This window comes from Ranitomeya variabilis, chromosome 2 (assembly GCF_051348905.1).
Source record: "Ranitomeya variabilis isolate aRanVar5 chromosome 2, aRanVar5.hap1, whole genome shotgun sequence".
Taxonomy (NCBI): domain Eukaryota; kingdom Metazoa; phylum Chordata; class Amphibia; order Anura; family Dendrobatidae; genus Ranitomeya; species Ranitomeya variabilis.
In genome coordinates this window covers 352755521-352781602 of record NC_135233.1, presented here as the reverse complement: position 1 = coordinate 352781602, position 26082 = coordinate 352755521, and the positions used below count along the sequence as shown (strand labels likewise).

Sequence of the window (26082 nt, the reverse complement as noted above, 5' to 3'; positions counted from 1 at the left end):
TTTGGTCATTTCGTATATATACACTGCACAGTTCCACTTCTCCTGTCCTGTATACTGGTTGTAATTCTCAGTATCTGTATTATTCTGTATATATACACTGCACACAGGGCCGTATTTACCACTAGGCACTTGAGGGCACATGCCTAGGGTGGGACGATGTGGGGGGGGGGCGGCACCTGAGCAAGTTTTTTTTTTTTTTATTTATTTAAGTCCTGGGTCACCTCCCGAGCCATGCATACAGGAGGGGGGAATATGAGCCATGCATACAGGAGAGGGAGGGGAATATAAGCCATGCATACAGAAGGGGGGGGGGAATATGAGCCATCCATACAGGGGGGAATATGAGCCATGCATAAAGGAGGGGGCATATGAGCCATGCATACAGGAGGGGGAGGGGAATATGAGCCATGCATACAGGGGGGAATATGAGCCATGCATACAGGAGGGGGGGGATATGAGCCATGCATACAGGAAGAGGGGTGAATATGAGCCATGCATACAGGAGGGGGGGGAATATGAGCCATGCATACAAGAGGGGGGAATATGAGCCATGTATACAGGAGGGGGAGGGGAATATGAGCCATGCATACAGGAGGGGGGGAATATGAGCCATGCATACAGGAGGGGGGAATATGATCCATGCATACAGGAGGGGGAATATGAGCCATGCATATGGGATGGGAGGGAGATGAGCCATGCATACAGGAGGGGGGGAATATGAGCCATTCCTACAGGGGGGGAATATGAGCCATGCATAAAGGAGGGGGAGGGGAATATGAGCCATGCATACAGGGGGGTGAATATGAGCCATGCACACAGAAGGGGGGGAATATGAGCCATGCATACAGGGGGGGATATGAGCCATGCATACAGGAGGGGGGTGAATATGTGCCATGCATACAGGGGGGGGAATATGAGCCATGCATACAGGAGTGGGGGTGAATATGTGCCATGCATACAGGAGGGGGGATATGAGCCATGCATACAGGAGGAAGGGAATATGAGCCATGCATACAGGAGGGGGGAATATGAGCCATGCATACAGGAGGGGGGTGAATATGAGCCATGCATACAGGAGGACAGGGTGAATATGAGCCATGCATACATGAGGTGGGAATATGAGCCATGCATACAGGAGGGGGGGAATATGAGCCATGCATAGAGGAGGGGGGAATATGAGCCATGCATACAGGAGGGGAGGTGAATATGAGCCATGCATACAGGAAGGGAATATGAGCCATGCATACAGGAGGGGGATATGAGCCATGCAAACAGGAGGGGGGTGAATATGAGCCATGCATACAGGAGGAAGGGATGAATATGAGCCATGCATACAGGAGGTGGGAATATGAGCCATGCATACAGGAGGGGGGAATTTGAGCCATGCATACAGGAGGGGGGATGAATATGAGCCATGCATACAGGAAGGGGGGTGAATATGAGCCATGCGTACAGGAAGAGGGGTGAATATGAGCCATGCATAAAGGAGGGGGGGGAATATGAGCCATGCATACAGGAGGGGGGAATATGAGCCATGTATACAGGAGGGGGAAGGGAATATGAGCCATGCATACAGGAGGGGGGAATATGAGCCATGCATACAGGAGGGGGGGAATATGAGCCATGCATACAGGAGGGGGGAATATGAGCCATGCATACAGGAGGGGGAGGGGAATATGAGCCATGCATACAGGAGGGGGGGAATATGAGCCATGCATACAGGAGGGGGGAATATGAGCCATGCATATGGGATGGGAAGGAGATGAGCCATGCATACAGGAGGGGGATATGAGCCATGAATACAGGATGGAGGGGAGATGAGCCATGCATACAAGATGGGAGGGGGGAATTATACAGTATAGAGCATCATGTGTGGCCGTTATACAGTATGGAGCATCATGTGTGGCCATTATACAATATGGAGCATCATGTGTGGCCATTATACAGTATGGAGCATCATGTGTGGCCATTATACAGTATGGAGCATCATGTGTGGCCATTATACAGTATTGAGCTTCATGTGGGGCCATTATACAGTATGGAGCATCATGTGTGGCCAATGGCCATTATACAGTATTGAGCATCATGTGTGGCCGTTATACAGTATGGAGCAACATGTGTAGCCATTATAGACTAAGGAGCATCATGTGTGGCCATTATACAGTATTGAGTATCATGTGGGATCATTATACAGTATGGAGAACTGTGTGTGGCCATTATACAGTATGGAGCATCATGTGTGTCCGTTTTTACAGTATTGAGCATCATGTGTGGCCATTATACAGTATTGAGCATCATGTGTGGCCATTATACAGTATGGAGCATCATGTGTGGCCATTATACAGTATGGAGCACTGTGTGGCCGTTTTACAGTATTGAGCATCATGTTGTGGCCATTATACAGTATGGAGCACTGTGTGGCCATATTTTTTTGGTTATAATTATTGTATATGAAACAGTGTGATCAGCAGTGCTAAATGGGTGTTTTTGGGACGTGGATATGGGTGTGTCTAGTTGTGAAATGGGTGTGGTCAGAGGCGTGGCCTAAAATTTGCCACGACGCACGACGCGCGCCACAAACTTTATACCTCTTTCCCTTCTTCAAAAGTTGGGAGGTATGGTACCACATTTGCCAGATCATGGCAAGTGCCACAAATCACATAGGGAATGAATGAGGCCGAACGCAGTGTTGCTTTAAGTGATCCGTTACGCGGCAGATGCAGAAAAACTGCCGGATCTGCTGCAAAAGGTGACTTTCACATCAGCAATTCTTGCCAAAGTCACTGCCGATAGTGTCATACTCACCAAAGGGGGAGGCATGTTATGACCCCAATGGCAGAGGGTCTCTGCAATAAATACCAAGTCTGCAAACACAAAAAACCAGCTCATAGGGCAGTGGTAACTTGGCTGACCGTATAGCTAATCCTAGCACCACAAATAGCAGCAGCCGGGGAACGTGCCTACGTTGGTTCTAGACGTCTCGCGCCAGCCGGAGAACTAACTAACCCTAGAAGGGAAAAGATAGACCTTTCTTGCCTCCAGAGAAAAGACCCCAAAAGTTGGATACAAGCCCCCAACAAATAATAACGGTGAGGTAAGAAGAAAAGACAAACGTAAGAATGAACTAGGTATTTAGCAAAGAGAGGCCCACTGACTAATAGCAGAATATAGTAAGATGACTTATACGGTCAGCAAAAACCCTATCAAAAATATCCACGCTGGATATTCAAGAACCCCCGAACCGTCTAACGGCCCGGGGGGAGAATACCAGCCCCCTAGAGCTTCCAGCAAAATCAGGAATCACATTTAGTACAAGCTGGACAAAAAATAAGAGCAACACAAATAACCAAAAAACAAGGAAGCAGGACTTAGCTTAATTTTGCATGAACCAGGACCAGCAGACAGGAGCAAACAGAAAGGACTGATTACAACGATGCCAGGCACCAGACTAAGAATTCAGGAAGTTCATATAGCAACACCCCTGGACTAACGACCCTGGTGGGTGCCAACCTAGGGAAAGACAATCTCAGAGTCATACCACTAGTGACCACAAGAGGGAGCCAAAAAAGTCTAATTCACAACAGTACCCCCCCTTTAAGGAGGGGTCACCGAACCCTCACCAAGACCACCAGGGCGATCAGGATGAGCAGCGTGAAAGGCACGAACTAAATCGGCCGCATGCACATCCGAGGCAACCACCCAGGAATTATCCTCCTGACCATAGCCCTTCCACTTGATCAGATACTGAAGCCTCCGTCTGGAGAGACGAGAATCCAAGATTTTCTCCACCACGTACTCCAACTCGCCCTCAACCAACACCGGAGCAGGAGGCTCAACAGAAGGAACCACAGGTACAACGTACCGCCGCAACAAAGACCTATGGAACACGTTGTGAATGGCAAACGACACCGGAAGATCCAAGCGAAAGGACACAGGATTAAGGATTTCCAATATCTTGTAAGGACCGATGAAGCGAGGCTTGAATTTAGGAGAGGAGACCTTCATAGGAACAAATCGAGAAGACAGCCATACCAAATCCCCAACACGAAGTCGGGGACCCACACCGCGGCGGCGGTTGGCAAAACGCTGAGCCTTCTCCTGTGACAACTTCAAGTTGTCCACCACATGATTCCAAATCTGCTGCAACCTATCCACCGCAGAATCTACCCCAGGACAGTCAGAAGGCTCCACATGTCCCGAGGAAAAACGAGGATGGAAACCAGAGTTGCGATTATTAAGGGCAAACTCAGACAACGGCAAGAAGGTCACCCAATCATCCTGATCCGCAGAAACAAAACACCTCAAATAAGCCTCCAAAGTTTGATTAGTTCGCTCCGTTTGTCCATTAGTCTGAGGATGAAAGGCAGACGAAAACGACAAATCAATGCCCATCTTAGCACAAAAGGATCGCCAGAACCTGGAAACAAACTGGGATCCTCTGTCAGACACGATATTCTCAGGAATGCCATGTAAACGAACCACATTCTGAAAGAACAAAGGAACCAGATCGGAAGAGGAAGGCAGCTTAGGCAAAGATACCAAATGGACCATCTTGGAAAAGCGATCACATACCACCCAGATGACAGACATGCCCTGAGACACCGGAAGATCTGAAATGAAATCCATGGAAATGTGTGTCCAAGGCCTCTTCGGGACGGGCAAGGGCAAGAGCAACCCGCTGGCACGAGAACAGCAAGGCTTAGCTCGAGCACAAGTCCCACAGGACTGCACAAATGACCGCACATCCCGCGACAAGGAAGGCCACCAAAAGGACCTAGCCACCAAATCTCTGGTGCCAAAAATTCCCGGATGCCCTGCCAACACCGAGGAATGAACCTCGGAAATGACTCTGCTGGTCCATTTAACAGGAACAAACAGTCTGTCAGGTGGACAAGAGTCAGGTCTACCAGCCTGAAATCTCTGCAACACACGTCGCAAATCCGGAGAAATGGCTGACAACATTACTCCCTCTTTAAGAATACCAACTGGTTCTGCGACTCCAGGAGAGTCAGGCACAAAGCTCCTTGAAAGAGCATCAGCCTTCACATTCTTTGAACCTGGTAAATACGAGACCACAAAGTCAAAACGGGAGAAAAACAATGACCAACGGGCCTGTCTAGGATTCAGGCGTTTAGCAGACTCGAGATACATCAGATTTTTGTGATCAGTCAAGACCACCACACGATGCTTAGCACCCTCGAGCCAATGACGCCACTCCTCAAATGCCCACTTCATGGCCAGCAACTCCCGATTGCCAACATCATAATTCCGCTCAGCAGGCGAAAACTTCCTAGAGAAAAAAGCACATGGTCTCATTACAGAGCAACCAGGGCCTCTCTGCGACAAAACGGCCCCTGCCCCAATCTCAGAAGCATCCACTTCAACCTGAAAGGGAAGTGAGACATCAGGCTGGCACAAAACAGGCGCTGAAGTAAACCGGCGCTTCAACTCTTGGAAAGCCTCCACGGCTGCAGGAGCCCAGTTAGCAACATCAGAACCTTTCTTGGTCATATCCGTCAAAGGTTTAACAACGCTAGAAAAATTAGCGATAAAACGACGGTAGAAGTTAGCAAAGCCCAAGAACTTCTGAAGACTCTTAACTGACGTGGGTTGAGTCCAATCATGAATAGCTCGGACCTTGACTGGGTCCATCTCCACCGCAGAAGGGGAGAAAATAAAACCCAAAAAGGGAACCTTCTGTACTCCAAAGAGACACTTTGAGCCCTTAACAAACAAAGCATTCTCACGCAAAACCTGAAACACCATCCTGACCTGCTCTACATGCGAGTCCCAATCATCAGAAAAAAACAGAATATCATCCAGATAAACAATCATAAATTTGTCCAGATACTTCCGGAAAATATCATGCATAAAGGACTGAAACACTGAAGGAGCATTAGAGAGCCCAAAAGGCATCACCAAGTACTCAAAATGACCTTCGGGCGTATTAAATGCAGTTTTCCATTCATCTCCTTGCTTAATGCGCACAAGATTGTACGCACCACGAAGATCTATCTTGGTGAACCACTTGGCACCTTTAATCCGGGCAAACAAGTCCGACAACAGAGGCAAAGGATACTGAAATTTAACAGTGATTTTATTGAGAAGCCGATAGTCAATACAAGGTCTCAAAGATCCGTCCTTCTTGGCCACAAAAAAGAATCCCGCACCAAGAGGGGAAGAGGATGGACGGATATGCCCCTTCTCCAGAGATTCCTTGATATACGAACGCATTGCGGTATGCTCAGGTACAGACAGATTAAATAATCTTCCCTTAGGAAATTTACTACCCGGAATCAAATCTATAGCGCAGTCACAGTCCCTATGAGGAGGAAGAGCACTGGACCTGGACTCGCTGAATACATCCTGATAATCAGACAAATACTCAGGAACTTCCGAAGGAGTAGAGGAAGCAATAGACACCGGTGGGGAATCACCATGAATTCCCTGACAGCCCCAACTTGACACAGACATTGCCTTCCAATCCAAGACTGGATTATGGGTCTGTAACCATGGCAGACCCAAAACGACCAAATCATGCATTTTATGCAGAACAAGAAAACGAATCACCTCCCGATGTTCAGGAGTCATGCACATGGTTACCTGTGTCCAAAACTGCGGTTTATTTTCCGCCAATGGCGTAGCATCAATACCTCTAAGAGGGATAGGATTTACCAATGGCTCAAGAACAAAACCACAGCGCTTGGCAAACGACAGATCCATAAGACTCAGGGCAGCACCTGAATCCACAAACGCCATAACAGGGTAGGAAGACAATGAGCAAATTAAAGTCACAGACAAAATAAATTTAGGTTGCAAATTACCAATGGCGACAGGGCTAACAACCCTTGTAAGGCGTTTATAGCATGCTGATATAACATGTGTAGAATCACCACAGTAAAAACACAACCCATTCTGCCGTCTATGATTTTTCCGTTCTAGACGTCTCGCGCCAGCCGGAGAACTAACTAACCCTAGAAGGGAAAAGATAGACCTTTCTTGCCTCCAGAGAAAAGACCCCAAAAGTTGGATACAAGCCCCCAACAAATAATAACGGTGAGGTAAGAAGAAAAGACAAACGTAAGAATGAACTAGGTATTTAGCAAAGAGAGGCCCACTGACTAATAGCAGAATATAGTAAGATGACTTATACGGTCAGCAAAAACCCTATCAAAAATATCCACGCTGGATATTCAAGAACCCCTGAACCGTCTAACGGCCCAGGCAGACTAAGAATTCAGGAAGTTCATATAGCAACACCCCTGGACTAACGACCCAGGTGGGTGCCAAACTGAGGAAAGACAATCCCAGAGTCATATCACTAGTAACCACAAGAGGGAGCCAAAAAAGTCTAATTCACAACAGAGGCAGCACTAAAAGTGCCTAGGGCAGCAGAAACTCTAAATACGGCCCTGACTGCACAGTACCACTTCTCCTGTCCTGTATACTGGATGTAATTCTCAGTATCTGTATTACTCTGTATATATACACTGCACAGTACCACTTCTCCTGTCTTGTATACTGTGAGTAATTCTCAGTATCTGTATTATCCAGTATCTATACACTGCACAGTACCACTTCTCCTATCCTGTATACTGGATGTAATTCTCAGTATCTGTATTGGTTTATTATTTTCTATATCCCTATGGGCAAATAAAACAAAATCTTGAAAACCTGTTTAAAAGGGTTATCACAAGTTTGAAGGTTATTCCCTATCCTCTGGATAGTGGATAACTCTCCAACTGCTGGGAATCCGACCTCTGGGACCCCCAAAATCCCGAGAACCAGAGCTCTGAAGAACACCATGTAAATAGATCTGTAGTCCATCATATCACTGTTGAACCAATTACCTGTGGCTCTTCAAGTAACTCCTCCAAGAGATTGCTGAGGACCATGACCAAGCAAACCAAAATTCATTGATTGGGGAGTGTTATAGTTTGTGGGCTGGTGGGATTAGTGTGGCAGAGGTACGCTTTTGTCTCAGTCAGGTCCTGCCAGTCTGTGTCTTCACTCTATATTCCCATGTGATCTTGGAATAAAAAAGCACAAAATAATGCACCAGTGGTGAGTGCCACTTATTTTTCTTCTCTTAATTTTTGAAGAGTGTACAACTGCACAGTTGAGCACCATCACGTCTGATGTTCTGCTTTAACCAGCATTGCATGCTCCAGTGGTATATACTTGCAGCAGGGCCGGTCGGCTGCTTTTTTGAAAGGAATGTTTTTACATTACATTCTTTGGATGGAAGAGATCCTCAGCTTTTACCAAATGTTACTAAATTTCTAAAAGTGGTTTTAAAGACCCTAAAAATAACATTTTGTATTTATTGATTTATTTGATTTATTATTATTTATTGATTTATTTTTTTTTACATCAATGCTCTTCTCAAGTGGTGTAGCTGGTAATGCAGCTCATTTCCAATCTGTAAACTGTTATTTATTCCATAAGCTAATGATACAAATGAGTAATACATGGAATGTTATCTTTCTTCCCTATAAAAAGAATTGCTTCCTGCACTCATGAATACTTCACTAATCTCCCAATCTCTTAGTTTCTTACAACTTATGATATTATTGTTCTTCTTGAGAACATGTTCGGGGGATAAGACATATCTCAAAGGTGGGAGGAACATGCCCAAGTCCACATCCCACTGCAGTGACTGAGATCTTCTCCGGGGACACTGGTGACTTGATCGTGAAGTTCTGCAGAAGTGTGGTGATAAAAATGAAAAGCTCCATAATGGCCAAGTTCTTGCCTGGGCAAATTCTTTTACCTGCAAAGAAAAATTGGTGAAATTAAAAAACATCTAGAATAGATGACATATTCGGCTTTATATTACATACACATTCATTTTAAAGGGTTTATCCAGTATTTTCCATTTTTTACTATGGGCCTAAGAACTAACAGGCAGGTAGTTGCTAACAACCTGCTTGTTGTGACTGGCGCGGATCTCTACCAGCACAGAGCAGTCACAGACTGCTCCTGCCGGCTATTCAGCGGCTACCACTGATGTCGACAGAGCAGCAGATTCTCTTTTGCTCTGCTCTGTTGACGGGGCGTACTGCCGAAGTCATTCTGATTGACAGCCTCTCTCCACTACATAACTGAGGAGAGCAAGCAGGCAATCAGCATGACGTGGTCAGTCACACCTCATGAAACAAAGCAGCCCAGAAGAGGAAAAGCTGCTCTGTTGACGGAGCAGCCAAATGTTACATGGCTGGTAACACCCAGCTGTCATTTAATTTATACATTTCCAAGTGGAATATCTCCAGAATTCGATGCCCTGTTTGGTCCAAAATCCATGTTTTCACTAAAATATACGTGTCAGAAACTAGATTCATGTCACTCTCACCGGCAGAAAATGGCAACAAGGACTCATTCTTCATCAGTTTACCATTTTCATCCAAAAAGTTTTTTGGGTCAAAATTCTCAGGGTTCTTAAACTGTGTCTCGTCATTGTGCACACCTGTAAGAACTGGAGTGAAAACTGTTCCCTGTGATTTAGAAAATAATTAGAAAAGTTATGAGTAAACTTTTTTTAATGCTTTTTTTAATTTTTAATATTTTCTTAAGTCCAAATTGGTACTTACCTTCTTGAATTTATAATTGCGAATCTCAGTTTCCATGGTCAATTCATGGGGAAGAGCCAATGGAACCACATCAGCAAATCTCTGGACTTCATGTATTAAAGCATCTGTGTACGGCATTTTGAATCTGTCCTCAAAATTTGGTGGACGTTGTCCAATTACGTTGTCTATCTCATTGTAGACTTTCTCTGAGGAAAACAAAAAAATTATAGAATTTTTATATGTCGTTTAAAGGGAAGCTATTATCAAAAAATTACCTAATGTTTAAATCATGTTCTTGTGTTATATGTATTTTTAATATAATTTTGGAAATGTTTTTTGTTTCATATTACTATCATTATTTCTTTTTTTAAAGTTGTAATTTTGCAATTTCATGGTACTTGGGTTTTTTTCACTCAAACCCCCTGTCCTTTCTTTCAGGAAGAGTTTATCACAAGGTTCCAGATTATCGTGGGCAGAATTATAATGACAAGCAACACCGCTATAACTGATGTCATATGTTTACCATGATTAATGACAGTTTTATGCCTGAAACGCGTCATTTTATTGCCTTGATGCAATATTTTTAATGTACCTAGAATGATATAAGCTGTACTAATAAATTGGTGAAGTTTTATATCCAAACAGCTGGATGCCTATGTTTGCTTTGTCTGCCTTTCAAGATAAGCAAAGGCTTTCACTTTTTGGGCCAAAGATCTTCACAGCCTATCTACAAGAGCTGGAGAACATTGTATTTTGTGCTCATCTGATGTCTTATCTGACCATGGTACTCCTCCCTTCACAACGACTTTTGCCCATGCTCATTAGACACTTCAATACAAAAAGATAGGGTTTAGTTCTGAATATTGTGGTTATGTGCATGAGTTGTTTCATGAAACAGCAAGAAGTTAGAGTATAAAAAAAGCCCCAGTGGTTGGTGTGAAAATTGCATCATTTATGGAATAAAGGATAGTGACCAAATTTTAAAAAAAAAATACTGATTTAAAAGGTATGTCAATTTCTGATGATAGCTTTCTTTTAAGTTCTCACCAGGCTTTTAAAGGTGTGTCTGATACTAGTTACATACCTGCTATACTGGGGTATTTCATAAGAAGCAATAATGTGAATCTCAGAGTAGCGCTTACTGTTTCTGTCCCACCAAAGAACATGATCATAGTGTTCATCACCAAAGTATCAGTATTGTAGATATCTGCTTTAGTCTTCCCTTCCTGTGTGCAGACAAGAGAAAATAGTGTATACAATGATAGAAAGTGCTTCTTAATATATATGTGACTACTGGTGGATATTTTTGCTTGGGAGGTGGTTACCTTCTCAATTTTGGTCAAGAAACAGTCAATAAAATCCCTTGGGTTATTACTGTCCAAAGTTTTCATGTTGATCTCCATTTTCTTCCTGATATAGTCTGCCATGAAAGAAAAGTTTTCCATCATTTTATGATGAGGTCCAGGTATATACTTCAGGACATTTGGGTAAATGTTGTATAGCTGAAATAAAAGACAAAATATCAAATTAGAGTAAATAAAAAACAGACACGTCTACACCCATGTAAGGCTTCCACAAGAATTTCTGTATGCTCATTAGTTAACATATCTGGTCCCCCTTCTTAAGTTAGGAGCAAACTTATAAATTTAACAAGGAGATGGTAATTGCTAAATGGAAAAGAACATAATTCCAATAATATTGAAAGAAGCACTCCTCCTCACATCAAAGTTTTTATCCTCTTAGTATTTTGCATTCTTCATATTATATAGCGCTGTGTACTTACAATTGCTCATTTTACCTTTCTACCCAGGTAATGTTTCTCTTTTCTGTGCTCTATGTAGAAACAGGAAGTGTCTTTTCCCTACATGAATCGTCGTCTCTTCACCTCCGGACCCAGCTTCTCCCTCCTCTTCCTGCCAGAGACTTTTGCAGTGACTCATAACTTGTACACAGAAAATAGACCTCCTTTTCATACATGGAGCTTAGAAGGATTCAGCTAGTCAGTTTTTAATCACGTGACTTAATGGAAAAGAGAAGAATTAGCTGGGTAATAAGGCAGAATGAGCAATTATAAGTGCACAGTGCTATATAATATGGTGACTGCAATATTTTAACAGGACAAAAACTTTGATTGGAGGAGAAGGGTTTCTTTAAAAGCACATTAACAACAATCTCAAATTCTGCTTAGGGGTTAATGCAGTTTTCTTCCTGGCATCGGAGGTTAGCAGGAGTTTTTCCAATTTGTAATGTTAGGATGACAGATAACTTGTTGATCACGGGGGTCTGACAGTTGTTTTCTTGACGATTCTAAGAACACAAACAGGTAGCTGTCCATTTCATTGTTTATGGGATGGCTGCTGCAGCAATTGGATATCTCCAATAGATAATAAAGGGAGCAGTGGTAAGAATGCAAAAACCCATTCTCAAGTTAGGGACAGCTTCTTTAATACTGAAAAAAAATGTTTGTTCTGTCTCCGACATCTAATTTGTTATCTCTGATTATTTGTTTGCATAATGCTGCAGTTATTTATTAATAAGAATATAGGAACATTGCATATTCATAATCTTTAGTTGTCTGTAGTGTTTTGGCTCTTACGAGCACCCAGAGTCATGTTTAAAGTCCTATTTTCTGGTTCTTATTTCTGATTTCCCTCCCCTTTGCAATGCATTATGGTAGCTGAGCCTCCATTTTCCTCCATTTTCTTTCATTCTGTATTTAAGAGGGAATACCTACATTTTCAGTCCCCTTGTGATTGCATTGCTGGTATGTATTTATGCTTTCTATAGGTAAATTCTGCTCTAATGTTAGCTTAGCTTAGTCAGTCGTACCCCAGGCCAGTTACTAGTGTTGTAAACCTTCATGCACAATGTATAACATGTTTAATATGTATTTCTGCTGTATAATGCACTGATTGTATGTATTATAGTTGTTTACAGTTTCACCACGTCAATATACTATCACATTCAATAAAAGCACACACTCAACCACAGTCACCTTATTGGACCTCAGTATAGCGGTTTATCTGCCTGTATAGCTACATGAGCCTGCCTCATTTAATGAGGACAGAACAAAGCTATTTGTAGCTCATACATGGAGGTCTAAAGCAGCTTAGTGATCTGAATGTTTTGTCCAGTGTGGTGATATGAATAAAGAAGTTCAACGTAAAGTAAAGGAAGTCTAGGCTTGTGACAAGGGTAATGCCAGCATCCCTTGTCATCTAGAATATATCAGCTTTATAGAAATTCTAGCATTGCTGGTAGCCTAATGTATTGAAAGATTTAGGGCTGCAATGCAGATAATAAAGTGTTTCGCCGAAAATAAGACCTACCCTGAAAATAAGCACTAGCATGATTTTACAGGATTTTAGAGTATGCTTGTAATATAAGCCCTACTCCAAAAATAAGCCCTAGTTACAGTCAAGGCCGATGTTAGGAAGAAATGGGCAATCGTTTGATTGCAGTGATTGCCTCAAAAAGGTTGTGCAACAGAATATTAAGTTAAGGCTACCATCATTTCTGTCCAGGCCTATTTCACAAGTTGTTTTTTTTTTTCTTTAATTCTGTGGAAGCATGGTTGAAAAGCAATGTTTCACTTTCATTTGTTCATTTTCATAGATCTTTTATTTATTATTACTTTTGTCAGATTCAAGTTATTTCTGTGACCATTGTGAGTTTTTCTGTCATTAAACAAGGGGTACCAACAATTTTGACCACGGGTGTGTATGTTTGATTTGGGGGTTATTTGAACTTTTATATATTTTTTTATTTTTTTAATATTGTTTAAAACATTTTTTTTACTCTTGGCGTGCTTCAATAGTCTCCATGGGAGACTAGAAGTTGCCATAATCCAATCAGCTCAGCTACATACAAGCAATGATCAACCTGTATGTCTCAGAATTGCTCACTTACTATAAGCGCCAACCACCAGGCGGTGCTCATAGCAATCCGACAGTGACAACCATAGAGGTTGTCACTCCGGCAAGCATTTCAAGGTCCTGGAGTGGCCTAGCCAGTCTCCAGATCTCAACCCTATAGAAAACCTTTGGAGGGAGTTGAAAGTCCGTGTTGCCAAGCGAAAAGCCAAAAACATCACTGCTCTAGAGGAGATCTGCATGGAGGAATGGGCCAAAATACCAACAACAGTGTGTGGCAACCTTGTGAAGACTTACAGAAAACATTTGACCTCTGTCATTGCCAACAAAGGATTTATTACAAAGTATTGAGATGAAATTTTGTTTCTGACCAAATACTTATTTTCCACTATAAAATGCAAATAAAATGATAAAAAAACAGACAATGTGATTTTCTGGATTTTTTTTCTCAGTTTGTCTCCCATAGTTGAGGTCTACCTATGATGTAAATTACAGACGCCTCTCATCTTTTTAAGTGGTGGAACTTGCACTATTGCTGACTGACTAAATACTTTTTTGCCCCACTGTATGTATGTTCAGTGTGTGTATATATACAGTTGTGCTCAAAAGTTTACACGCCCCAGCAGAATTTTTGCTTTATTGGTCTTTTTTCAGAGAATATGAATAACACCAAAACTATTTCTCCACTCATGGTTAGTGGTTGGGTGAAGCCATTTATTGTCAAACTACTGTGTTTTCTCTATTTAAATCATAATGACAACCCAAAACATCTAAATGACCTTGATCAAAAGTTCACTTACCTCATTTCTTAACACTGTGTATTGCCCCATCTAAGATGAATGACAGCTTGAAATCTTTTGTGGTAGTTGTGGATAACGTTATTTATTTTCTCAGATGGTAAAGCTGCCCACTCTTCTTGGCAAAAAACCTCCAGTTCCTGTAAATTCCTGGGCTGTCTAGCATGAACTGCATACTTGAGATCTCCCCAGAGTGGCTCAATGATATTGAGGTCAGGACACTGAGGTGGCTGTTGTGAATTCTGCTTTTGGGCTCCCTCCGGTGGTTGTAGGTGGTAATGCAGTTGTCCCTGGGTTGCAGTCCTGGTCAGGTGTATCTGCTGATTGCAGTTCTGACTGGGGTATTTAGGCGTGCAGGATTCATTAGTCCTTGCCAGTTGTCCATGGTTGTTGGGAGGTTTTGGTCCTGGTTTGGTTCCTTCTGCCTTCTGCCAAATCAGCAAAGATAAGTGTCTGGTTTTGTTTCTGTGGCACACATGCTGTGTGCTTAATAATTCTGTGCTATTCATTGTTTTTTGTCCAGCTTAGATTGTGTCAGTATTTTCTCAGTCTTGTTGGATTCTCTGGAGTGGCAGATATACATTCCATGTCTTTAGTTAGATTGTGGAACTTTTTGTATTATCTGCTGTGGATATTGTTGGAAGGGTTTTAATACTGACCGCTTAGTATTCTGTCCTATCTTTCCCTATTTAGCTAGAGTGGCCTCTTTTGCTGAATCCTGCTTTCTGCCTGCGTGTGTCTTTCCTCTCCTACTCACAGTCAATATTCGTGGGGGGCTGCCTATCCTTTGGGGTTCTGCTCTGAGGCAAGGTAGTATTCCTATTTCCATCTATAGGGATATTTAGTCCTCCGGCTGTGTCGAGGTGTCTAGGGTTTGTTAGGCACACCCCACGGCTACTTCTAGTTGCGGTGTTAGTTCAGTTTTGCGGTCAGTACAGTTTCCACCTACTCCAGAGAAAGTTCATGTGGCTCCAAAGTCACCGGATCATAACAGTACAACTGGCCCACTATGAGTTAAATGCATCTCAGAAGAAGGGAAGAAAGGTGTTGAGTCATTTTTTTTTCCTGCAGTTTGTTTTGCCTTTTCTTCCCTCTTTTTCTCTGGGTGGCTAAGGAGTCTTGTGTTAGCATGGATGTTCACTTCAGTAATTAGCTTCTCGTGTAGACCAGCTTGCTGCTAGGGTACAGGGTATTTCTGATTATATTTTTCAGACTCCTGTTTTAGAGCCGAAGATTCCTACTCCTGATTTGTTTTTTATTGACAGGTCCAAATTTTTGAGTTTTAAAAACAACTGTAAACTGTTTTTTGCTTTGAGACCTCGATCCTCTGGGGATTCCATGCAGCAGGTTAAAATTGTCATTTCCCTGCTGCGTGGTGATCCACAGGATTGGGCATTTTCCCTGGAATCTGGGAATCCGGCTTTGCTTAATGTAGATTCCTTTTTTCAGACTTTAGAACTATTATATGATGAACCTAATTCTGTGGATCAAGCGGAGAAGACCTTGTTGGCCCTATCTCAGGGTCAAGAGGCGGCTGAATTGTATTGTCAGAAATTTAGAAAATGGTCTGTGTTGACTAAATGGAATGATGATGCTTTGGCCGCAATTTTCAGAAAGGGTCTTTCTGAATCCGTTAAAGATGTTATGGTGGGGTTTCCCACGCCTGTCGGTCTGAGTGATTCTATGTCTTTGGCCATTCAGATTGATCGGCGCTTGCGGGAGCGCAGAACTGTGCGCGCTGTGGCGTTGTCCTCAGAGCAGAGTCCTGAGCCAATGCAGTGTGATAGGATTCTGTCTAGGACAGAACGACAAGGACTCAGACGTCAGAATAGGTTGTGTTATTATTGTGGCGACGCTTCTCATATCATTTCAGTCTGCCCTAAGCGGACAAAAAGGATCGCTAGTTCATTTACCATCAGTACTGTACAACCTAAATTTCTGTTATCGGTGTCCTTGATCTGCTCATTGTCATCATTTTCTGTCTTGGCATTTGTGGATTCAGGCGCCGCTTTGAACTTAATAGACCTTGAGTTTGCCAGGCGTTGTGGTTTCCCCTTGCAGCCTTTGCAGAACCTTATTCCTTTAAGGGGCATTGATGCTACACGTTTGGCTAAAAATAAGCCCCAGTTTTGGACACAGGTGACCATGCGCATGGCGCCAGCCCATCAGGAAGATTGTCGATTTCTGGTATTGCATAATTTACATGATGCTATCGTGCTGGGTTTTCCGTGGTTGCAGGTACATAATCCTGTGTTGGATTGGAAGTCTATGTCTGTGACTAGTTGGGGTTGTCAGGGGGTTCATAATGATGTTCCTTTAATGTCCATCTCCTCTTCTTCCTCTTCCGAAATTCCAGAGTTTTTGTCTGATTTTCAGGATGTATTCGATGAGCCAAAGTCCAGTTCTCTTCCACCGCACAGGGACTGTGATTGTGCGATTGATTTGATTCCAGGCTGTAAGTTTCCTAAGGGCCGACTCTTCAACCTGTCTGTGCCTGAACATACCGCTATGCGGAGTTATGTTAAGGAGTCTTTGGAGAAAGAGCATATTCGGCCATCTTCTTCACCGATGGGAGCGGGATTTTTTTTGTTGCTAAGAAGGATGGCTCCTTGAGATCCTGTATTGATTATCGCCTCTTGAATAAGATCATGGTCAAGTTTCAATAACCTTTACCTTTGCTTTCCGATTTGTTTGCTAGGATTAAGGTGGCTAGTTGGTTTATGAAGATTGACCTTCGGGGGGCGTATAATCTTGTTCGTATTAAGCAGGGTGATGAATGGAAAACTGCATTCAATATGCCCGAAGGTCATTTTGAATACCTTGTGATGCCGTTCGGGCTCACTAATGCTCCATCTGTTTTTCAATCTTTCATGCATGATATCTTCCGGACTTATATTGATCAAAATTCTTGATTGTATATTTGGACGATATTTTGATTTTTTCTGATGATTGGGAGTCTCATGTGGAACAGGTCAGGATGGTATTTCAGATCCTTCGTGACAATGCTTTGTTTGTGAAGGGGTCTAAGTGTCTCTTTGGGGTGCAGAAGGTTTCTTTTTTGGGTTTTATTTTTTCTCCTTCATCTATTGAGATGGATCCGGTTAAGGTTCAGGCCATTCATGATTGGATTCAACCCACGTCCGTAAAGAGCCTTCAGAAATTTTTGGGTATTGCAAATTTTTATCGCCGTTTCATTGCTAACTTTTCCAGCGTGGTTAAACCCTTGACCGATTTGACAAAGAAAGGCGCTGATGTGGCGAATTGGTCCTCTGCGGCTGTTTCTGCCTTTCAGGAGCTTAAACGTCGATTTACTTCTGCTCCGGTGTTGCGCCAACTGGATGTTTCTCTTCCGTTTCAGGTTGAGATTGACGCTTCTGAGATTGGCGTAGGGGCCGTTTTGTCCCAGAGGGATCCTGTTGGTTCCTTGATGAAACTGTGTGCATTCTTTTCCCATAAATTTTCGCCTGCTGAACGCAATTATGATGTTGGCAATCGGGAGTTGTTGGCTATGAAGTGGGCGTTTGAGGAATGGCGACATTGGCTTGAGGGAGCTAAGCACTGTATTTTGGTCTTGACCGATCATAAGAATTTGATTTATCTCGAGTCTGCCAAACGGCTGAATCCTAGACAGGCTCGATGGTCCTTGTTTTTTTCCCGTTTTGATTTTGTGGTCTCGTATCTTCCGGGTTCTAAGAATATTAAGGCTGATGCCCTTTCTAGGACTTTTTTGCCTGATTCTCCTGAGGTCCTTGAACCGATCGGCACTCTGAAAGAAGGGGTGTTTCTTTCTGCTATTTCCCCTGATTTACGACGGGTTCTTCAGGAATTTCAGGCTGACAGACCTGATCGCTGTCCAGTGGGGAAACTGTTTGTTCCTGACAGATGGACTAGTAGAGTGATTTCTGAGGTTCACTGTTCTGTGTTGGCTGGTCATCCCGGTATTTTTGGTACCAGAGACTTGGTTGGTAGGTCCTTTTGGTGGCCTTCTTTATCACAAGATGTGCGTTCTTTTGTGCAGTCCTGTGGGACTTGTGCGCGGGCCAAGCCTTGTTGTTCCCGTGCTAGTGGGTTGCTTTTGCCATTGCCGTCGTTTATCTGGGTTGTTTGTGACCGGTTTTCTAAGATGGTTCATTTGGTGCCTTTGCCTAAATTGCCTTCCTCTTCAGATTTGGTTTCGTTGTTTTTTCAGCATGTGGTTCGTTTGCATGGTATTCCGGAGAATATTGTGTCTGTTTTGGCGGGCGTTTTGTGCTAGGCTGGGCATTGATTTATCTTTTTCCTCTGCATTTCATCCTCAGACAAATGGCCAAACCGAGCGAATTAATCAGACCTTGGAAACTTATTTGAGATGCTTTGTGTCTGCTGATCAGGATGATTGGGTGGCCTTTTTGCCATTGGCCGAGTTTGCCATGGGGGGGGTACTGTTGTGAATTCTGCTTTTGGGCTCCCTCCGGTGGTTGTAGGTGGTAATGCAGTTGTCCCTGGGTTGCAGTCCTGGTCAGGTGTATCTGCTGATTGCAGTTCTGACTGGGGTATTTAGGCGTGCAGGATTCATTAGTCCTTGCAAGTTGTCCATGGTTGTTGGGAGGTTTTGGTCCTGGTTTGGTTCCTTCTGCCTTCTGCCAAATCAGCAAAGATAAGTGTCTGGTTTTGTTTCTGTGGCACACATGCTGTGTGCTTAATAATTCTGTGCTATTCATTGTTTTTTGTCCAGCTTAGATTGTGTCAGTATTTTCTCAGTCTTGTTGGATTCTCTGGAGTGGCAGATATACATTCCATGTCTTTAGTTAGATTGTGGAACTTTTTGTATTATCTGCTGTGGATATTGTTGGAAGGGTTTTAATACTGACCGCTTAGTATTCTGTCCTATCTTTCCCTATTTAGCTAGAGTGGCCTCTTTTGCTGAATCCTGTTTTCTGCCTGCGTGTGTCTTTCCTCTCCTACTCACAGTCAATATTCGTGGGGGCTGCCTATCCTTTGGGGTTCTGCTCTGAGGCAAGGTAGTATTCCTATTTCCATCTATAGGGGTATTTAGTCCTCCGGCTGTGTCGAGGTGTCTAGGGTTTGTTAGGCACACCCCACGGCTACTTCTAGTTGCGGTGTTAGTTCAGGTTTTGCGGTCAGTGCAGTTTCCACCTTCTCCAGAGAAAGTTCATGCGGCTCCAAAGTCACTGAATCATAACAGGTGGCCACTCCAGAACCTTCACTTTGTTCTGCTGTAGCCAATGGCAGGTCGACTTCTCCTTGTGTTTTGGATCATTGTCATGTTGGAACGTCCAAGTACCATGGCAGCTTCTGGGCTGATTGCAAATTTGCCTCCAATATTTGTTGATAACGTGCTGCATTCAAATTTTCTTCAACTTTGACCAAGTTTCCCGTGCCTTTTGTAGCTCACACATCCCCAATACATCAGCAATCCACCTCTGCGCTTTACAGTAGGAATGGTGTTCCTTTCATGATAGGCCTTGTTGACCTCTCTCCAAATAGAGAGTCCTGTATTTCAGCTGATGTTATTTGTGGGTTTTTCTTTGTATCCCGAACAATTTTCCTGGCAGTTGTGGATAAAATTTTTGTTGGTTTACCTGTCCGTGGTTTTGTTTTAACAGAGCCCCTGATGTTTCATTTGTTAATCACAGTTTGAATGCTGCTGACTGGAATTAATAATTCCTTCGATATCTTTTTGCATCACTTTCCTGTTTTATATAGTTCCACTACTTTTTCCCGTAGATCCATTGACAATTCTTTTGCTTTCCCCATGCCTCACAATCCAAAAACGTCAGTGGCTGGGTGAAAGATGCAAGAGTCTGTCTGGATCCCAGAAACTCACTCAGCTTTTATGCACACACACTGATTACAAGGAAAGAGGTCACAGGTGAGGGTGTGACATCACCGCTGTGCTCTGCTTTACGGCCGGCCGGCGCTGACACATTCAGTGCAGGGAAGCCGCCAGCGGGGGACGTGACAGACATCAGAAGGTGAGTATGTAGTGTTTTTTTTTTAACTTTTACAATGGTAACCAGGGTAAATATCGGGTTACTAAGCGCGGCCCTGCACTTAGTAATCCAATGTTTACCCTGGTTACCCGGGTGCTGCAGGGGGACTTTGGCATCATTGAAGACAGTTTCAACGATGCCGAAGTTGTTCCCCTGATCGTTGGTCGCTGGAGAGAGCTGTGTGACAGCTCCCCAGCGACCTAAACAGCGACGCTGCAGCTATTGGCTCGTTGTCTATATCGCTGCAGCGTCGCTGAGTGTGCTGTGCTGCTCCATAAAGGCTGATGGCCCCATAAGATGCTCCTTAGAATAATATACCCCATAAGATGCTCCATAAAGGTTGATGGCCCCATAAAATGCTCCATAGAGTAATATGCCCCATATGCTGCTCCATAAAGGTTGATGGCCCCATAAGATGCTCCATGCAAAAATATGCCCCATATAATGCTCCATAAATGTTGATGGCCCAATAAAATGCTCCAAATACAAGAAAAAAACTGAGTCAGTTAAAAAACTGACCAAATACTGAACGTGTGAACGTGGCCTTGGTGATCCTTCTAACCCCATCATTCTCTATCAGCCTGTGTAAAAAGTAGATTGTTGTAGGTGCAATAACCTACCTGGAAAAAGAAAATAGGATCTAAAAAAATTTGTGATGGAATTCAGAGTTTTCAAGAGTTATGTTGATGATCCAGTATGTGATAACATGATTATATACAGCATATATATATTTTTTGTATTTTTAAATTTTTTTTTTTGTCTCTTTTTCTGTCTTGTATTGAATGCTCCTGTTAAGACATTCAGAGAAACTACTTAAATTTACAACTGTATCCCATTCAGATAAGTAGACATTCTAATACAGAATCTATTAAAAACATTAGGTTATCTCGCAGCTACTTGACTATGTATTCCCTTATACCAGGGGTGGGGAACCTTTTTCCAGTCGGGGGCCATTTGGAAATTTCTACCATCATTCAGGGGCCACACATATTCATCACCGGGAAGGCTGGGGGGAAAAGACAACACTGAGGGGCTATATACATTACTAAGAAGCACAGACAGCACTGGGGAATATATGTCCTTTGGGGGGAAAATACATCACTGGTGGGGTCACACATCACTGGGAGCTATATACTGTACATCACAGGTGGGAGGATATACAGCACTGGGGGGGAAATACAGTACTCGGGGGATATACATATCACTTGGGGGCACATACAGCCCTGGGAGGGATATACAGCACTGGGGGGACAGGCATCACCAGGCAGGCACAAAGATCACCGGGTGGGACTCCTAGATCACCAGGGGGACAGATAGTTCACCGGGGGGTGGCATGAAGATCACAGGGGGCTCAGAGATCACAGAGGGGCACATAGCTGGAGGGGACAGGGATCACAGGGGGCACAGAGAACACATGGGAGCACAAATATCACAGGGGGTACATAGATCACACGGGGGCACAAAGTTGTGAGCCACAGAGACCACTGGGGTGCACATATCTAGGGGCACAGAGATCACAGGGGCATATAGCTGAAAGGCACAGGAATCACAGGGGGGCATATAGCTGGGGGAGTAGAGAGATCAAAGGGGGAATAGATCAACAAGGGGTGGCACAAAGATCACAGGAAGGGGGGCACAGAGATCACAAGGGAAACAGAGATCACAAGGGGCACATAGCTGGGGGGTCACAGAAATCAACGGAGGCACATAGCTGGAGGCACAGGAATTACAGGGGGATATAGCTATGGGGAACAGAGATCACAGGGGGGCACATAACTAGGGCCAAAGAGATCACAGGGGGCAAATAACTTGGGCCACAGAGATCACAGGGGGTCACAGAGATCACATGGAGGCACATAGCTGGGAGACACAGATCACAGGGGGCCATATAGTTGGGGGGGGCACAGAGATAATATTGGGGCACATAACTGGGGGGCCACAGAGATCACAGAGGGGCACATAGCTCAGGGGCAGAGATCACCAGCAGAAAGGACCAGAGCTGCGGACATAGAAATCACGACTCACCAGCAGACAGGAACAGAGCTGCTGGCACAGAGATCTCTCTGGTAACAGCTCCTCTTCCTGGACAGGAGGATGAGAGTGCATTGGGCACTAACCCCGAACACCCTGATGACATCATCATTCATGTGCAGGCAGCATTCTGTAATGAACGCTGCATACCATGCACTTGGGGGTTAAAGGGCCGGCAGCTGGCAGGATACAGCTGCCTCCCAAGCATTGTGGACTCCGAGGTCCTGCCCGTGGGCCACGTGAAAGGTTTCCCACCCCTGCCCTATACCAACTGGTTCCCTCATTACCTTGGTTCAGATGGTTGGTTTGATCAGGACCGCCTCTATTGCATCTCAGTGGGATGGTGGAGGCTCTGCAGCATGCAGAGACTAGTGTCTACAGTTGCACCAACAGAGATCTGGCTTTAGAATCCTTTCCCTCTCTCTCTTGTGCACAATTTGGTGTGGTAATTGAATCCCCCAATGCTTGGGAAACCACATATAACACATGTTAAGGAGAGGAATATGCAAACTGAATATGGGACGAAACAATTCTGTAGGGTTTTAAAAAGGAAAAAAGTGGCAACGATAGGATATTTATTTATTATTTATTTATTATTATCATTTTTTTGTTGTTTACATTTTTTTTTTCTCTCCACTTAGCAAGGTGAAACTACATAGTTTTTAGAAAAGGAGTTTATTTAATATCCTTTTGAGAAGCTCTGGTCAGAACATATGGGTCTTTTTTTGTTACACATGAATTTGTTGTAGGTAAGTGGAAACACATAAAAGTTTTCACACTTGTAACTGCACCCACATTGGATAGGGGTGTAAAACTCCCCACAAGTCAATTTGCTTCAGGCACCTGAGGAAGGCTCTTTTAGAGTAAAAACGCGTTGTTATTTTAATACCTATTTAAAGTTTTTTATGCCTTTTGAATTATCGCAAGTATGAAAAAATCTTTAATACTCATGGTTTAAATGAATTTAATTTGGCAAATACAAAGTGTCTTCACCATTCTGGACATCACCCGAAGGAGTGGTTCACATCTGACATCTGTTTGAGGATTCATCCCACCAGAGGGAAACGCCTCCGATTTCTTTTCTCACATGATTATATTTAAATAAATGTTTTTGTTTTTTTTTGCTCAAAAAGAAATATAGACTGTTGTTCGTGCAAAAAAAATTGGACATTCCCGGAAAATAAGCGCTAACCCATCTTTCGGAGCAACAAATAATGCAAGACCCTGTCTTATTTTCGGAGAAACAATTTTCTTCTACAGGTCGATCCTTGTGTCCTATAAATGTCAGCTACTCTGCAATGTAGTTTGGCCAACAATGAACCAGTAAGAGTAGTAAGGAAACATTGCTATAGAAGAACCATACCCGGTTACGTACAATTTGCGTAATCGCCGAGTTTTACAGGAGGAAGATGCTTCAGGACAAGCTGGGGTCTTTTGTCCTGGAGAGCCTTTTCAGTAGTTTCTTCAGCGCTTTTTGCATAGTCTTCACTGGCAGTGGATTTTTGTTTATTTTTACATATAATGTAGTGAAAGCTGAATGAAGAATTGTCAGGTCACTTCTTTTAACTACTTTACTTCTCTGAAAGCCTAAATTGCTTTAACCCCTTAATCCTATATGACGTACTATCCCGTCAAGGTGACCTGGGACTTAATTCCCAGTGATGGGATAGTACGTCATATGCGATCGGCCGCGCTCATGGGGGGAGCGCGGCCAATCGCGGCCGGGTGTCAGCTGACTATCACAGCTGACATCTGGCACTATGTGCCGGGAGCGGTCCGTGACCTTAACCCCCGGCACACTGCGATCAAACATGATTGCAGTGTTCGGCGGTACAGTGAAGCATCGCGCAGGGAGGGGGCTCCCTGCGTGCTTCCCTGAGACGATTGGTACAAGGCGATGTGCTCACCTTGTACCGAGCATCTCCTCCCTGCAGGCCCCGGATCCAAAATGGCCGCGGGGCTACTTCCGGTCGTGCAGGGAGGTGGCTTACCAAGTGCCTGCTCAGAGCAAGCGCTGGTAAGCCAGGAGCCCTGCATGTCAGATCGCTGATCTGACACAGTGCTCTGCAAAGTGTCAGATCAGCGATCTGTCACTATACAGTGATGTCCCTCCTGGGACAAAGTAAAAAAGTTTTAAACATTTTTTTTTTTAATGTGTAAAAAAAAATTTAAAAAAATTCCTAAATAAAGAAAAAAAAATATATATATATTGTTCCCATAAATACATTTCTTTATGTAAATAAAAAAAGAAAACCATAAAAGTTCACATATTTAGTATCGCCGCGTCCGTAACAACCCGACGTATAAAACTGTTCCGCTAGTTAACCCCTTCAGTGAACACCGTAAAAAAAAACGAGGCAAAAAACAGCGCTTTATTATCATACCGCCAAACAAAAAGTGGAATAACACGCAATCAAAAAGATGGATATAAATAACCATGGTACCGCAGAAAACGTCATCTTGTCCCGAAAAAATGAGCCACCATACAGCATCATCAGCAAAAAAAGTGAAAAAGTTATAATCCTCAGAATAAAGCGATGCAAAAATAATTATTTTTTTCTATAAAATAGTTTTTATCGTATAAAAGCGCCAAAACATAAAAAAATTATGTAAACGAGGCATCGCTGTAATCGTACTGACCCGAAGAATAAAATTGCTTTATCCATTTTACCAAACATTGGACGCTATAAACGCTCCCCCCCAAAAAAAAAAAAAAAGAAATTCATGAATAGCTGGTTTTTGGTCGTTCTGCCTCACAAAAATCGGAATAAAAAGCGATCAAAAAATGTCACATGCCTAAATGTGGTACCAATAAAAACGGCAACTCGTCCCGCAAAAAACAAGACCTCACATGACTCTGTGGACCAAAATATGGAAAACTTATAGGTCACAAAATGTGATAATGCAAAAATATTTTTTTGCAATAAAAAGCGTCTTTTAGTGTGTGACAGCTGTCGATCATAAAAATCCACTAAAAAACCCGCTATAAAAGTAAATCAAACCCCCCTTCATCACCCCCTTAGTTAGGGAAACATAAAAAAATGTAAAAAATGTATATATTTCCATTTTCCCATTAGGGTTAGGTTTAGGGTTAGGGCTAGGGTTAGGGCTAGGATTAGGGCTAGGGTTAGGGCTAGGGTTAGGGTTAGGGCTAGGGTTAGGGCTAGGGCTAGGGTTAGGGCTAGGATTAGGGTTAGAGCTAGGGTTAGGTTTAGGGCTAGGGTTAGGGCTACGGTTAGGGTTAGGGTTAGGGCTAGTGTTAGGGTTAGGGCTAGGGTTAGGGCTAGGGTTAGGGCTAGGGCTAGGGTTGGGGCTAGGGTTGGGGCTAGGGTTAGGTTTAGGGTTGGGGTTAGGGTTGAGATTAGGGGTGGGGCTAGGGTTAGGGTTGGGGCTAGGGTTGGAGCTAGGGTAAAGGCTACAGTTAGGGTTAGGGCTACAGTTAGGGCTGGGGCTAAAGTTAGGTTTAGGGCTGGGGCTAAAGTTAAGGTTAGGGTTGGGGCTAAAGTTAAGGTTAGGGATACAGTTAGGGTTGGGGCTAAAGTTAGGGTTAGGGTTGGGGCTAAAGTTAGAGTTAGGGTTGGGGCTAAAGTTAGGGTTGGGGCTAAAGTTAGGGTTAGGGTTTGGATTACATTTACGGTTGGAATTAGGGTAAGGATGTGTCAGGGTTAGGGGTGTGGTTAGGGTTATGGTTGGGATTAGGGTTAGGGGTGTGTTTGGGATAGGGTGCTCCTTCCCTTCCGAGCTCTGCCATACACCAAAACAGTGGTTTACTGTTGTGAATTCCGTTCTTGGGATCCCTCCTGTGGTTATGAATGGTACT

General features: G+C 43.5%; 1 protein-coding gene across 1 annotated transcript in view; it reads right to left on the bottom strand.

Annotated features, from left to right (window-relative positions):
* Window positions 1-8315: 8315 nt before the first annotated feature.
* Window positions 8316-26082, bottom strand: part of LOC143805871 (cytochrome P450 2F2-like) — an 84824-nt gene continuing 67057 nt past the window's right edge. Inside the window, exons 6-10 of the mRNA XM_077285602.1 lie at window positions 10895-11071; window positions 10654-10795; window positions 9591-9775; window positions 9353-9494; window positions 8316-8773 (exon numbers count right to left, since the gene is read on the bottom strand). Of these exons, the coding sequence (XP_077141717.1) occupies window positions 8571-8773; window positions 9353-9494; window positions 9591-9775; window positions 10654-10795; window positions 10895-11071 (849 nt within the window). The 3' untranslated portion in view covers window positions 8316-8570. The remainder of the gene's footprint in view (window positions 8774-9352; window positions 9495-9590; window positions 9776-10653; window positions 10796-10894; window positions 11072-26082) is intronic.